The 15118-nt window shown below is 40.2% G+C and overlaps 1 protein-coding gene and 1 non-coding gene across 3 annotated transcripts in view; one reads left to right on the top strand and one right to left on the bottom strand.

Annotated features, from left to right (window-relative positions):
* The window catches only part of ACYP2 (acylphosphatase 2), a 199011-nt gene extending 184661 nt beyond the window's left edge, over positions 1-14350 (bottom strand). The window contains exon 1 of one of the 2 annotated variants that reach the window (XM_008980708.5): positions 14051-14350. In XM_008980708.5, coding sequence (XP_008978956.2) covers positions 14051-14192 — 142 coding nt within the window. In that variant the 5' untranslated portion in view covers positions 14193-14350. The remainder of the gene's footprint in view (positions 1-14050) is intronic. The other variant, XM_017964335.4, reaches the window with a different exon arrangement.
* On the top strand, positions 2282-2388 carry LOC118147514 (U6 spliceosomal RNA). The gene has a single exon (XR_004733970.2). It is a non-coding gene; the product is annotated as a U6 spliceosomal RNA (small nuclear RNA).
* Positions 14351-15118: the final 768 nt, after the last annotated feature.

The following is a 15118-nucleotide window of genomic DNA, read 5'->3' on the forward strand; positions in this document are numbered from 1 at the left end:
CCCATGTGTTGTACTCATTTTCTAAATTATTTCTAGGCCTTAGTCATTACTGAAGACTTAACTGAAAAATAGTTTAATTCTGTACCAACCTTGTCTAGAAGAATGGGCAATAATATTTTTATACCTAAAGTTATCATCTTTCGACCCATCTACTACAAGAACTTCTTTAGCCTCCCTGCTTCCAGTTCTGCCCTCCTACAGTGTATTCTCCATAAAGCAGCCAACATGGTTTTCTTTTCTTAAGGAAAATAAAATCATTTCCTTTCCCAGCTTAAAAGCCTTCAGGAGCTCCCATTACACTGGAAATGAAAGGTATTCTGGTTGCCACAGCCTCCTAATTCCTCTACCTCATGTCCTAGTTCTCCCCTCTTTAGTTACCCCATTCCAGCCAAATATGCCTCCTTTGGCTCCTTAAACAAGCCAAGCCCCCTGGCCTTAGTATTGACTGTTCCTTCTGCTTGAATCTTCCTCCCCCAATAGTCTCACTACTGGCTCCTTCTCATTACTCTTCTCTCTGCATAAATGTCACCTCCTTAGAGAAATATTCCCCAACCAATTTATCTACAACAGCAATGCACCCCATGTTTCCTGCATATGTCTTGTTTACTTTTTCATTTTCTATCTTTATAGTAGACTGTCAGCTCCATAAGGGCGGAAATTTTTCTGTCTTGTTTACCACTGTGTCCGCAATACCTAGACGAAAGCTTGGCACATGGTTGTTGAATAAATGAATTTTTTAAAACCAGCTGATAAATATTTATATGAAATATGTAACTATCCTATAACTTATCACATAAATTATTATGTGCTTATTATGTGTTATAGATGTATAATTGATAATATTAACATATTGATTACATATTATATTTATTGTTAACATATTTTGAATATACATATAATCTTATGTATCAGACTTTACATTCAAAGTGATGATGCTAAATTTACTGCATTCAAAGTTCTGGAAAGAGTCTCAAGAATTCTATGTTGATTCTAGCAGAACTTTACATAGTCATAATATATTGTGACTGAATATATAATATACATATATATGTAGACATACATGCTTATATGCTCACATATATATCTATAATACATTTATATTATATATAATAGTATATATACTATAAAGGATAGCAAGAAGTTACTAATAAAGCCTAAATTAACATTATACATATACATAACATTAGGCAATACGTAGTATCAGTGCCAATCATAATCACAAATGCCATAATCCTATGTGCTGAAATCCTGAAAGTTCAAAACCCTTAAAGTCAGTCAGGTGTGGTGGCTTACACCTGTAAGCCCAGCAATTTGGGAGGCTTAGGCAGGAGGACTGACTGAGTCCAGGAGTTTGAGACCAGCTGGGCAACATAGCAATACTTCATTTCTGAAAGAAAAAAAATTTTTAATTAAAAATCTCTAAAGCAGCCGGGCATGGTGGCTCATGCCTATAATCCCAGCACTTTGGGAGGCCAAGGCGGGTGGATCATGAGGTCAAGAGATTGAGACCATCCTGGTTAACGAGGTGAAACCCTGTCTTTACTAAAAATACAAAAATTAGCTGGGCATGGTGGCGTGTGCCTGTAGTCCCAGCTACTCGGGAGGCTGAGGCAGGAGAATTGCTTGAACCCAGAAGGCGGAGGTTGCGGTGAGCCGAGATGGTGCCATTGCACTCCAGTCTGGGTAACAACAGCGAAACTCTGTCTCAAAAAAAAAAAAAATCTCTAAAGCATAAAATCCCTAATATCAAAAATCCTGAAAATCACAATCCTGAAAGATTAAAATTCTGAGTGGCAAAATCTAGAAAGCCTAACTCTGGGGATCGGATTAGTGCATGTTTGGTTGTCTGCATGACCGCTGCATCATGTTAGTTGCATCATGGTAAACAGAACTATTACCTTGTTATTGTCTTTATCTGGAAGTGAATTATGCTTGAAGGAGATGCATATGGGTGCCAAATTGACCACGACTGGATTTGTGAACTAATTTTAGATGTCAATTTGACTGGACTAAGGAATACCTAGAAACCTGATAAAGCATTATTTTGGGTGTGTCTGTGAGGCTGTTTCCAGAGATTACTGTGTGAGTCTGAATAGACAATATGGGAAAGATCTGCCCTCAATGTTTTGAGTGTTTCAGTGACATAAAAATGCAGCCAAAAGATATAAGAAATCTCCCGTCAAATTATTTAATCTGTATCTTCACACATAGTGACAAGCTTGCCTTCAAACAATGTCCTTCTTTTGTAACAACTGAATGTTTTTTTTAAAAGGGGGGGAAAGTGCTCGCTTCGGCAGCACATATAGTAAAATTGGAACGATACAAAGAAGATTAGCATGGCCCCTGCGCAAGGATGACACGCAAAAAGGTGGGGGGGGAATGACCTTATCAGGGAATAAGAAGAATTTTTTTTAAGATACAGGGTATCGCTCTGTTGCCCAGGCTGGAGTGCAATGGTATGATCATAGCTCACTACAGTCTCAAACTCTTGGACTTAAGCAATCTGCCCACCTCAACATTCCGAGTAGCTAGAATTAACTACAGGTGCACACCACCATGCCTGGGTAATTTTTAAATGTTTTGTAGAGATGGAGTCTCACTATGTTGCTCAGGCTAGTCTCAAACTTCTGGCCTCACTGGATCCAACTGCCTCAGCCTTCCAAAGCACTAGGATTACAAGCATGAGCCACTGCATCCAGCCAGAAAAAAAAAAAAAAAAATTTGAAAAGCTCAGCGACCTTCTGAATGAAAGACCCTTACTGATACAGAGGTTCCTCCCACGATACAAAACACATTAAATGGTGAACTAATCTTGGTTAGGGATATGTCTGTCAGAGAAGATAGACTTCTTATATCTATTATACTACTTAATCTAACAAAGAAAAACCAGTGCATGCTTCAACTTGACTACTGTTTGGCACTTTCAAAACCATCCCCACTATTTGTTACCAACTGCATGCAAATCATGCCCCTGTTGGATCTCAAAATTCTAGAACATATCCACTCATTTAAGTATGAATGGGCAAAAGTGAAGCACTTTATAAAACACTTATTTGAAGATTTGGTGGATGTTGCAAAAGAAAATAGATTCAACTGAATCCCCAAATCATAATGACAGATTTGGAATTAGGTGCAATCATAGGTGTGACCAAAGCTTCTAAAAGTGAATTTCAAGATATCACTAACAAAGTTTGTTTTTTCCATTCAGTCCAATGGAAAAATTTAGTGGAAAATTTAGATGAATCAATTGGCCACGAGATATGGCAATGATGAAAACTTAAATTTAAAAATGTGTCATTTGTCTGCATTGGCTTTCCTTCCAGCTAATGAAATTTCAGGAGCTTTTAATGAATTGAAGCTGCATGTGCCTGAAGAAACCAGCAAAGTTAATGACTGGTTTAAAAATAATTACGTGCCTGGTAGGATTAGAAGACGTACAACGGTGTTGTTGTTTGATCACCTGTGTCGTTTGCACTGGATTTGTAGTCTGTACATGAGTGCATGCAGGATGAATTTCCACGTACATAAAACAAATAAGCATGGCACTGAAGATGGAAACCGTAATAGAGGATGCTCATGTCAGTGTATATCAAATCATATAAGAATTTCAAAAAGAGCAGTGCCATGTAGAAAATGAATGTGTAAATGTATTTTCCAAAAAGAGCCATGTCCTTAAAAGAAAAAAACAGCTAATCATCATGATAGAAGACTTCAAAGTATAGTTAATGATTGTGAAAAGTTGGCCAATTCTTATGAACTACCTCCACGCAATTGCCTATAATCTATAACGGTAATATACTTTTTCATATGTGAAATTTTCTTTTTAGTTTTTTTTTAGGGATTTTTTGTCCCCACTATTTAAAGTTGCCAGGATTCATTTTTACAATTTGCCATGTTATGTTTTTCATCTTCACATCATCTCCAACCTTGGAGGCATAAACTGTGTAAAGACTTTTAGAGTTCTAATTTATTTTATCCTTTTTTCTTGTCGCAAATTTGACACTACTAGTGTCACCACAACGTTGAGTTAGTAAGTACTGTGCATGTATGTAAAAATGTTGAAACTTCCTTAATAAATGACGAGATGTCCTTTTTGTATATTTGCATTTGTGAAAGATAAAATTTCTTGACATCTTGGCTTTTTGAGTGACTGCATGTACAGTGGTGATCCATCACAATTTTTGATCAATCTCATCAGAAGTCTTAGGTTGTCCATCAAGGTATTTCAGATGACCAGTTACAAAACTGGTTGAACACAATTACCAACCATAGTGATATGCTTTTATACATTTTGCTTTTTGACCTACTTCCTTATGAATACAGTTCATCTGCTCATAACTGTTACACTCATGTGACTGTCATCAGTATACTTGAGTATGTACAGTTACAAAAATACATGTTATTATTGCCTATCTTCTTGTGTCAAGTGGCCTAGGAAGTTTCTGTTGTGGTTTTATGTTTCTCAAATATATCCCCTTTTTATTTATTTATTTTTTTGAGATGGAGTCTTGCTCTGTCACCCAGGCTGGAGTGAAGTGGCACAATCTCGGCTCACTACATCCTCCGGCTCCCAGTTTCAAGCGATTCTCCTGCCTCAGCCACCCTAGTAGCTGGAATTACAGGCATGCACCACCATGCCCAGTTAATTTTTGTATTTTCAATAGAGATGGGGTTTCACCATGTTGACCAGGCTGGTCTGGAACTCCTGAACTCAAGTGATTGTCCACCTTGACCTCCCAAAGTGCTGGGATTACAAATGTGAGCCACTGCACCTGGCCTGAATCCTCTTTTTAATATGTTAAAAAAAATAGTATTTTAAATAATTTTTTAATGATTTTTTTCCAGATTATGGTTTTAGGATTTTGATTTTTCAGAACTGTGATTTGGGGGATTTTAGACTTTAGGGATTTTGATGTTTTGGAATTTCAACACGCAGGATTATCGCGTTTGGGATTGTATTTTTCAGGATTATAGCCCAAACACACATAGTATATACATAATAAAGACATAAAAACCACGAGACTTTAAAAATTAATAGTTAAATTGGTTGTTTACAATCCTGTAGAATATACAGGATTATATATTGGTTGTCTATAATCCTGTAGAATATACAGGATTTGGAGTTGGAAACTGGAACAGAATATGGTAGTCATTGCTTTTCATCACCAGCTTTACTATACGACTTGAATTTTTTTGAATCCATGTGCATGTTAATTTGATTTAAATTTTCAAAGTTTTAAATTTAAAAGCATTTGAGGCAGGGCATGGTGGCTCATGCCTGTAATCCTAGCCCTTTGGGAAAATAGGGCAGATGGAGTGCTTGAGTCCAGAGTTTAAGACTAGCCTGGGCAACATGGCAAAACCCCATCTCTATAAAAAATACTAATACAAAACTTAGCTGGGCATGATAGCCCATGCCTCTAGTCTCAACTATTAGGGAGGATAGGGTGGGGGAGGATCAATTGAGCATGTGAGGTCGAGACTGCAGTAGACTGTGATCACACCGCTGCAGTCCAGCCTGGGCGACAGAGCAAGATTCTGTCTCAAATAAATGAACAAATAAAAGTACTTTTAACCATGAATGGTAAGGACACACACATACATTTATTAAATAAATCTTAAAACAGTGAAGCTACAGGATGTCATTTAAGTTTGAGGCATAATTTTAGGTTAAATTCATACTGCTTGACAAACTGGGTGGATAATACAAGTGTTACCCATCACTTGAGGCAGTGATAGATGGAAATAAACAAGGCTAAGATAAATTATATATAAAAGATTCAATATGAACTTAATAGAAATGTAGGTTGTTTTGGTTACGAATCCAGTGTTTTGTGGTAGAGACCATAAACACCTTGCAAAAAGATCACGATCTTTTTGTAATGTGTCTTTTTGTGTCACTACTTGGAAAGAAACATCAAATGTAATAATTGTTTAGAACTGTATTTAATATATGAATGTCTGTGACAGGCACAGCTAGTTGCATACCCCAAATCCATTCTCCCATTCTTCCTTTCTAACAGAAGTCTGATTTTACGTGGGGCAGCAACGTGGCAGTCGATGTTTCCCAGACTTCCTTATAATAGGGATGGCCAGTGAAATGTAAGACAGGTCACTGGGTGGGGCTTTCAAGACGCTCTTCAACAGAGGCTGATTTGGCCAGGGATGTTCCACTGGCACCCTTTCTTCTCCTAATACTGCTGTGAATATTATAATTGGAGCTAAGCAGCAATCTTGGAACCTTGCGGGAGCGGCCAAGGACATCAGAGACTTCAGCCCTGACTTCCCTGAGGAACTTTAACATGCCAAGGGATGGAGGAAGAAGTGGGGAATGGGGGAATGAGGTGGGGAATGGGAAACAACTGGTAAAAGGAAGGAAGGGTGATGGAAATGTTCTGGAATTAATGGTACTGCTGCCAAACACTGTGAATATACTGAAAACTACTGTATATTTAGTGTAATGTAAATTATACCTCAATTTGTTAATCACACACACACACACACACACACACACACAGAGGAAAGCAGAAAGCAGGACTGTGCTGTAGTCCTTCCTCCATTTGTAGAACAAGGGCAGTCATTCTCCAATTTGGCTTACCATACAACCTCCCTGACTTTCCTATCACTCCATACCAAAGTAACTGCAGTGAAGCTCCTCTCCACATACTGCAAGTAGAACTAAATGGCTGTACTCTCTCCAGATTTTACAACTTATTTCTGCAGGAGAAAGCATCTTTCTCTCTAGCGGAAGTTCCTTCTGTGAGAAGGAGTATCATTAGTGTGACATTCCTGGCTACTTTCTACCCTGCCCCTGTCACAAGGACATGATGCAGTGACTCATCTATTGGGTAAATTTAGAAGGAGAAACATGCATAGCCCAGGCATGTCCTCTTCTTCCGCCCACTGGGAGCAAGTTACCCACAGGGATCATTCTTCTGGCTCTCACCTAGAGCAGCCTCCCTGTGCCTGGAGTTGGGGGTGGCCAGTGTTTAATTCTGCAGTATAGGTCATTATAAAGTCCACTTACTGCAGATAGACACCACATTCCTAAAACTCTGCTTTATTCTTTGTCTTCCTTGTCAATAACTCATACAATGAAGAGGGGTGTTATTTGTCGTGCCACTCAAACTACAACCCTTATTCTAAAGACTTGGGAGGAATGTGTGTCAAGGAGTCTCAAGACTTCCAGCCCATTAACTCTGCAAAGCAGTGAACCATGCAGCAATCAACTGCTCAAAGTTTCATAAGCAACCTGGAATTTTCCCAGAGTCTTTCTAAGAGTCCTGATTCCTAGTGTGAAGCATACTGCACAACAGATAGACTTCCATATAGAAAGAAACATGGATGTGAAGACATTTTTCTGCACTTTATCAGTGGTGGCTGGAAGACAACCCTCTTGGGACAGGACTTCTATAGATTTATCTATGGGCTTTTGTGGCCTCCCTACACTTTTTCCACCTCACTTGCTGAAGAGAAGGGAAGCTGATATGACACATGCAGGTTTTTTTATAGACACGCTGCTCTGGAAACTGGAGCAGACATCAGCCCCTTTGGTGATGAAAGACTCCAACACAATATGCTGCTCAGTCAAGGTCCAGTCCGCTACAACTGCACCTCACTTCATGGAAAGAGGTGTCAGTGAGAAACCCTGAGGGGAGTGTTTGCAAAGTAAATCATACTTTGAATTGACAAAGAAACACATATATTTAAAGAAACCTATGATGAGTTTTAAATGTCAGCATCTTTTCATGTAAAACCGTATTTTTTATATTGTAACCTATCAATTCATCCTGCGATCTGACTGCATGTGTCAATTTTTAATGCAATTTTGAATCTACGTGCTACCTTAGACTGTAAACATCTTTAATTGTTTCAAAGCTTTCCTTATGTGGAATAAAATTCTGCCTCACTTAATCTTTCACCATCAGTCCAGGGTCTGTTCCCTGGAGCCATACATCATGGCATCTTTCAAACAGTTGAAACAGCCATCACACTAGTATTTCTTCTCCAAGCCAGCTATCCTCAAGCACTTCAATTTAATTCAGTTCACTTTTGAAGTCTCTACTAGAGGCGTAGGGAATATGACATCCCCACTAGAGCCCTTTAGGGGATATAAAAACAAGCCACCAGCCTGACCTTCAAAATACTGTCATTGTCTAGTAAGAGACACATACATGTGTACACAGATAGCTGTAGCTGAAAGCAGAATGATTAAAAGGAAAAACAAGAAGTACAACAACTATAAATAAAATACTATAGGAACAAAGACAAGTGAGGGAATTAGAGTTAACCATATTTCTGTTTCTTGATTTTAATGGAAGTACTTATATTTTCAACCTCTAAAACACAGCTTTTCCATTTGTCTATGGAAGGGAAAATGTGTACATCTAAATCATGTATTATCTGACAAAGCCATTTAATAATTCATCCCAGTTTTCATTTTAGGCAATATTCAAGATATATGGTATTCATCTCAGTGACAGCAGCAGGAGACAGACAAATTCCTAGGCAGACAGGGACGGATCCCCAGTGAAACCTGACCTTCAAGTGAAACCTGAAACTGAGTTGCCAGTTCCAGGTGGAGTCCATGACCAGAGTGAGAACTTCCTTGATGCCTTTTAGTCAAGTGAATGGTGCTTTTTCCAGGCCCACCCAGGGATATACCCCATTCTGAGTCAATAAAAACCCCACATTCAGCCTCACAGATGGCTACCCACTTTCAAGGCTACCCACTTTCAAGCCCCCTCTCACACATTTGCAATCCACTTTGGGTCCCCTCTCTTTATTGAGAGCTTTTCTGTCACTCAATAAAATTCTTCTCTGCCTTGTTCACTCTCAAGTGTCCACACCTCATTCTTCTTGGTCATGGGACAAGAATGTGGAACCCACCAAATGGCAGGTGCAAAAAGAGCTGTAACATGTGCTCCTGCTCACCAACCTACAGTGGTGAAAAAAAACACTGGGTGCTAGCATGTCCCCATTTGCTGAGCTGCAGGCAGCAGGACTCAATGAGTTGTGACATGCTCCCATTCACCAAAGCCACAGGCAGCAGAAATGAACGAGAACTGCAACACTTTCTGGAGACTCAGACCTCAAGATTCCCCAAGAAAAAGCTGTAACACCCCTTGAGGCTCTGTGGTTGCTAGCATCTCCAAGTTACTAGGCTCTGCCATTTCCCCCTCATCCAGACACCAGCACCCAAGGTAGAAGCCGTTCATGGCACTCCTGGACCAGCTGTGGGCTGACTGCAGAGCCAAGGCAAGTACAGCATCCAGACCAGTAGCATGAGCAGAGTGCAGCCTGCTAGGCCCAGTGGACAGAGCAAGTCCAGCAGGTCCAAATGAAGCCTGGGTGGAGGCGCCACTGGCCAAGGAGGTTTCCCACTGGTGAAGTGGCACTGAAAGAATTCTGTGTCATCAGTACTCAAATAAGCTATTCTTATTCTAAAACTGAGATAATGCTGTCAAAAAAAAAAAAAAAACCCCCACAAGTTTCTAAGCACGTGTAAACCAACAGATTGTCACAATGCATTTCTGGGAATGTCATTAGTATTCCCCAGAGAGCTGGTAAAGCATCAAAGCATCTATACACAGCATAATCAATTTCCCTTTCAAATTTTCAGATTATGTTATCCTAGATGTAAACATAATGAAACATCTATACAAGCATTGTAAGCCAGGCATAGTTACAAACACTCTAAAAGCACAGAGGCTCTGTCCCCAGCTCTCTTAACCCTCTCTCAAAGCCCTCAATGCAAGAGAATGTGGTGGGGAAAAATGTGGAGCTTCTTGAGAATGTGGAGATTTTTTTAAAGTAGAGGATGAAAAGAGAGAGAAAAAAAGAGTAACTTTAGAGTGGAGAAACCAAACACTATCACAGGCAGGTAATCAAGGTTAACAGCAACAGTGATAAGTCAGACTGACAGTATATACCCTTGATAGGTGTGACAAGAGCAGCACTTTACCTCTATGCTCATCCTCCCAATATCCCATACTGCAGTCTTATCAATATCAAAAAAATCCCAGTTGGGGAGAATTCTACAAAGTACTTGACCTCAAAGTATTCCTTAAAACTGCCAATGTCATCAACAACAAGGTAAGTCTGATAGAATGTCACAGCCTCAAGGAGCCTAAGAAGGCAAGGAGGCTAAATGTATCCTTGACGGAATCCTGGAACAGAAAAAAAGACATTAAATAAAAACTAAGGAAACCTGGCTGGGCACGGTGGCTCACGCTTGTAATCCCAGGCCTTTGGGAGGCTGAGGCAAGTGGATCACAAGGTCAAGAGATCAAGATCATCCTGGCCAACATGGTGAAACCTTGTCTCTACTAAAAATACAAAAATTAGCTGGGCATGATGCCATATGCCTATACTCCCAGCTTTTCAGGAGGCTGAGGCAGGAGAACGCTTAAACCTGGGAGGTGGAGGTTGCAGTGAGCTGATGCCATTGCACTCCAGCCTGGGCAACAAGAGCGAAACTCTGTCTCAAAAAAAAAAAAAGAAAAAAAACAACTAAGGAAACCTGGATTCAAGTATGGACCTTAGTTCATAATAATGTATCCATATTGGATTATACCAGTTGCACGGTCCCTTTACTAACAACACATCATTTTTGGTTGGAAAAGGTTTTCTACAATAAACTCAAGTAAGCCAATTAAATTCATGATCAATTTTCCATACAGGAAAGTTAAAACATTTTCCATTTTTTCCATGTTCACTTTAATGCCATTGAAACCATTTTCACTGGGAATAGTTTCCAGTGAAATATTTTAATGATGACTTTATCAGTCCATATTTTGTCCATATGAAATGTTCCCAACTATAGGTTCTTCCATTGCAAATTTACTTTCATAGCCATTATTTCTAATAAGCCAGTTTTCACTAAGATTTTACCATTCCATACTTTACTTATTTATTTTATTTTATTTTTTTCTTTAGAGACAGTCTCACTCTGCTACCCAGGCTGGTGGCTCAGGCCTATAAGACCAGAACTTTGGAAGGCCGAGGTGGGAGGCTTGCTTGAGGCCAGGAGTTCGAAACTAGCCTAGTCAACATGGTGAGAATCCATATTTACAAAAAAAAAAAGTTTAAAGTTAGTTGGGCATGGTGGCTCATGCCTGTAGGCAGGAAAATCACGTAAGCCCAGGACCTCAAGGCTGCAGTGAGCTATAATCCTGCCTGGGTGACAGAGTGAGACCCTGTCTCAAAAAAAAACACTATCAAGGTTTAAAATCTCAGCCCCACCTCTTAACTCACTGTATAACTGGGAAAAAAGTTAATTCCCCATGCCTCAATGCCTCCATCTGTTAAACGAGGAAAACCGTTGCAGTTACAGGGATGAGGATTAAATGAGACAATGTATGTAAGATACTGAGTACGGAGATTGGCACATTATAAATTGTCAGGGCATGTCAGTGTAGATGTGTGTAAATATGTGATGGTTAGTTTTTACTACATACTGTGCCTTGATAAATCAATAGAGGGCATGTACTCTCTTCTATTTACCATACCACAAACTACAGGAATTATTGCCCTAAAGTTGACTTTTTAAGCCTCAATATTTATGTATAGTACATTTCTCTTTTCCATATTTTTACTGCTGGTCTGAATTGATTATATACCATGTTACCATTATGTGTACAGAAGTGGAATTGTATAGTTAATATAAATATATAATGTAATAGCAGAAAACATCATATAATGGGAAAGCAGAAATTTTAAAGTCAGACAGATGTAGAATCAAATCCCATTTGTCAGCTAAGGGCTTGTCCAAGTTACTGAATCTCTGTTCACCTGCTTTCTCCTTGTTAAAACAGGAATAAGACATGCATCTCACAGAATTGTGATGAAGATTAAGCAAACAACAGTGAAATGCTGAGCACAAAGAACACCCACAATAAATGTCATTCATTCTCTCACACACACACTCCTTAACTACTGCCATCTCTCTACAGTGGATCATTCTGTCAGGTGATCTGTGCCACCACTTTTGTATTTTACATTATGTGTTTTGGTGACTTATTGTGGCAGTTTTTAAAACAGGATACCTTAACCCTGGGTGCACTCAAAGACTGTCTAAAGAGTACAGACCTATGCATAATGTTAAGGCAGTCAATTTCCAGATCTTCAACTTCCACATATATTCTTTCCTAAAATTGACCTGAGACTCCTTTCCTACCTCCCTTTGCACGATCACCCTTTGAAAGAAAGGTCTCCTATTATCCCAAGTGAAGTAACTCAAACAGAAAGCCAAACATTGTATGTTCTCATTCATAAGGGGGAGCTAAGCTATGAGAATGCAAAGGCATAATGGTATAATGGACTCTGGGTACTGGGGAAAGGGTAGGAGGGAGTGAGGGATAAAAGGCTACACATTGGGTACAGTGTACGCTGCTTGGGTGGTGGGTGCACCAAAACCTCAGAAATCAGCACTAAAGAACTTATTCATGTAATCAGACACCACCTGTTCTCCAAAGACCTATTGGAAATAAAATTTAAAAAAGAAAGATCTCTTTACAAAAGGCACGCTTTTACCATTCTTATTCTTACTCTGGTACACTGCACCAAGGTGTAAAAAACTCTAGAGTGCCAAATACAAGGATAATTTAACTCTTCCTCTAGCCAAGATTCCATAAACACCCGCAGCCTTCTCATTAATAAATTTCTGGCTGAGTACAGTGGCTCACACCTGTAATCCCTGCACTTTGGGAGGCCAAGTGCAGGAGGATCGCTTGAAGCCGGGATTTTAAGACTTGCCTGGGCAACAGAGTCCCTTTCTCTACAAAAAATAATTTAAAAATTAGCCATGCGCAGTGGCGCAGGCCTGTAGTCCCAGCTGCTCAGAAGGCTGAGGAAGATCTCTTGAGCCCAGTAGTTCCAGGCTGCAGTGAGCTATGATCGTGCCCAGGAGTTCCAGGCTGCAGTGAGCTATGATCGTGCCCAGGAGTTCCAGGCTGCCGTGAGCTATGATCGTGCCACTGCACTTGCTCCAGCCTGGGTGACAGAGCAAGACCTCATCTCTTAAAAAAATAAATTTTAAAAATTACATTTCTAACACAAATTTACCTTTAAAATTTAATAATGTTTATCATACTGTTTGTATTATTTTAATCTAGTGTTCTAATAATAATCTCAATAGAATTCAATCCAGACAAAAAAAATTTAATACATGGAGCCTTACTGTCAAAGGAAATTTTCAAAAAGCATTTCATTTATTAATACATATTAATATATACACATATACATATTGTAGCAAAGTATGATAGAGTAAGCAAAAAAAAGAAAAAAAGCCCTCAAGCAAAACAATGGGGTAATTCACTGGGAGAAGAGGAATGAAGATCAAATTCAAAGAGGAAAAGAAATGAGTAAAATTTCCCATGTTAAAGGGCTTTATTTCAAATGAAGATGGTGCATATTAAATCACTACCGTATTTATGTTCCATTGAATAAATTTCAGAGTGATTTAATATTTTGATTTATAAACAGCAATAATTACAATAAGCCAGACGTTACAAACTTTGCAACTATTTAAACTTAGAATGAAACAAAAATTAAGTAACAATTGAATTATTTTAAGAGCTACACAGGGGTCTAAAAAAGTCTGACCTTTGAAAAGTTAACCTTAACCCATCTAAGTGTCCTTCCTAAAACTCAAGTCAAGCCCAGGTAATCTCAGTGGCAAGCAAGGAAACCACTAGTGCAAAGACCCTCTTCTTTCCCTACCCAACTTCAACCGTCCCCTCTGTGCCGCACACTCCCGCACCCCCCAGCACCCCACAGCACCCCACAGCCGCCCGCTTCTCTTCCTCAGCAGTCCCTTTACCCGCTCTCCCCCTCCTATTTCCCTCCCCCTTTCCCTATTTCCGCCCGTCCCAGTCCTCCGACGCAAGCGCGTTTCGCCTCCTTCCCCGCCGCCGCTGCTGTGTCATGGCTGAGCGGAAGTCTCTGCCACCACGAGAAAAGGCATACTTTAGGTGGGAGGCGCTTCTCATAGCCTTCTCCCCTTCCTCCCATAACCTTTTTGATCTCCCACCGTAGAGGGGTCCCCTACCCTGCACTCTCCCGAACACCTCGTAGTCCACGGATATGAGTGGCTGGGCGGTAGACATGGCGGCGACGAGCCCTCTGCAGAGGAGCCGGAGCGGGGCTCGGGGCGCGGCGACTGCGGCGGCCGCGAGAGGGAGGGGACACATGGAACCGCTTGGCGCACCCCGCGCCTGTCACCCGTCCCGGACGCGAGTGCGCCGGGGTCACGCGTCGGAAGCGGCAAATGAGACTGCAGGGCCTGGGAGCGAGGGCAGCCGGGCCCCGGGTATCCTAGGCCTACTTTCCCTGTCTCTCTTCCCGGACTGGGGAGGATCCTCTCTCCACAGCGCTCCCTACCATTTAATTGATCAAGGTGCTAAGTTCTCAACGTTTGTAAATAAAAGCCGGATGCTATGCCGAAAAAAGAGTTGCTTCCCCCAGCTTTATTAAAGTGTAATTGACAAAAGTTGTGTGTATTTGTGGTGTACACCGTGATGTTTTGATAGAAGTGTGCATTGTGAAATGATTAAATCAATGAAATTAACATATCCACCGCACCATTTTTTAATGAAGAGAAAATTTCAGATCGCTTGTCAATTTTTAAGGATACAATACATTAACTACAGTCACCATGTAGACAACAGACCTCCAGAACTTACCATTCACACTAACTGAAACTTTGTACCCTTTGACTGGCATCTCCCGGCTTCCAATGCTTTTCATCCCCCTATCCCAGGTCCTCCGCCCCGCTCCATCCCATCGAGATTTGCTTTTGAAATCAAGGGCCTGCCTGTTTAGTTGTTGAGAGGTAATAAATTACTTATGAAATGTTTGGATGACTACCAAAGCCAGAAATCTGGGCCAGCTTTTAAGATGTCTGCATCTTGAGCTCTTCTGTAGCTTCAGGAAGGAGTCGGGCCTGAACTCATATTCTAAATGTATTGTGATATTTTCTGGGATAAGAAACTTTTTAAAAATATGAAGTCTTTTATGCTAGTGGAAACAGAAAAAAGAAAAACACTGTAGTCATCTTGTCTGCTGTTCAGTCATACAGTTTGGTTTTTGTGTGTGTGTTTTTTTGTTGTTGTTTTGA

The sequence above is a fragment of the Callithrix jacchus genome, chromosome 14 (assembly GCF_049354715.1).
Source record: "Callithrix jacchus isolate 240 chromosome 14, calJac240_pri, whole genome shotgun sequence".
Lineage (NCBI taxonomy): Eukaryota > Metazoa > Chordata > Mammalia > Primates > Cebidae > Callithrix > Callithrix jacchus.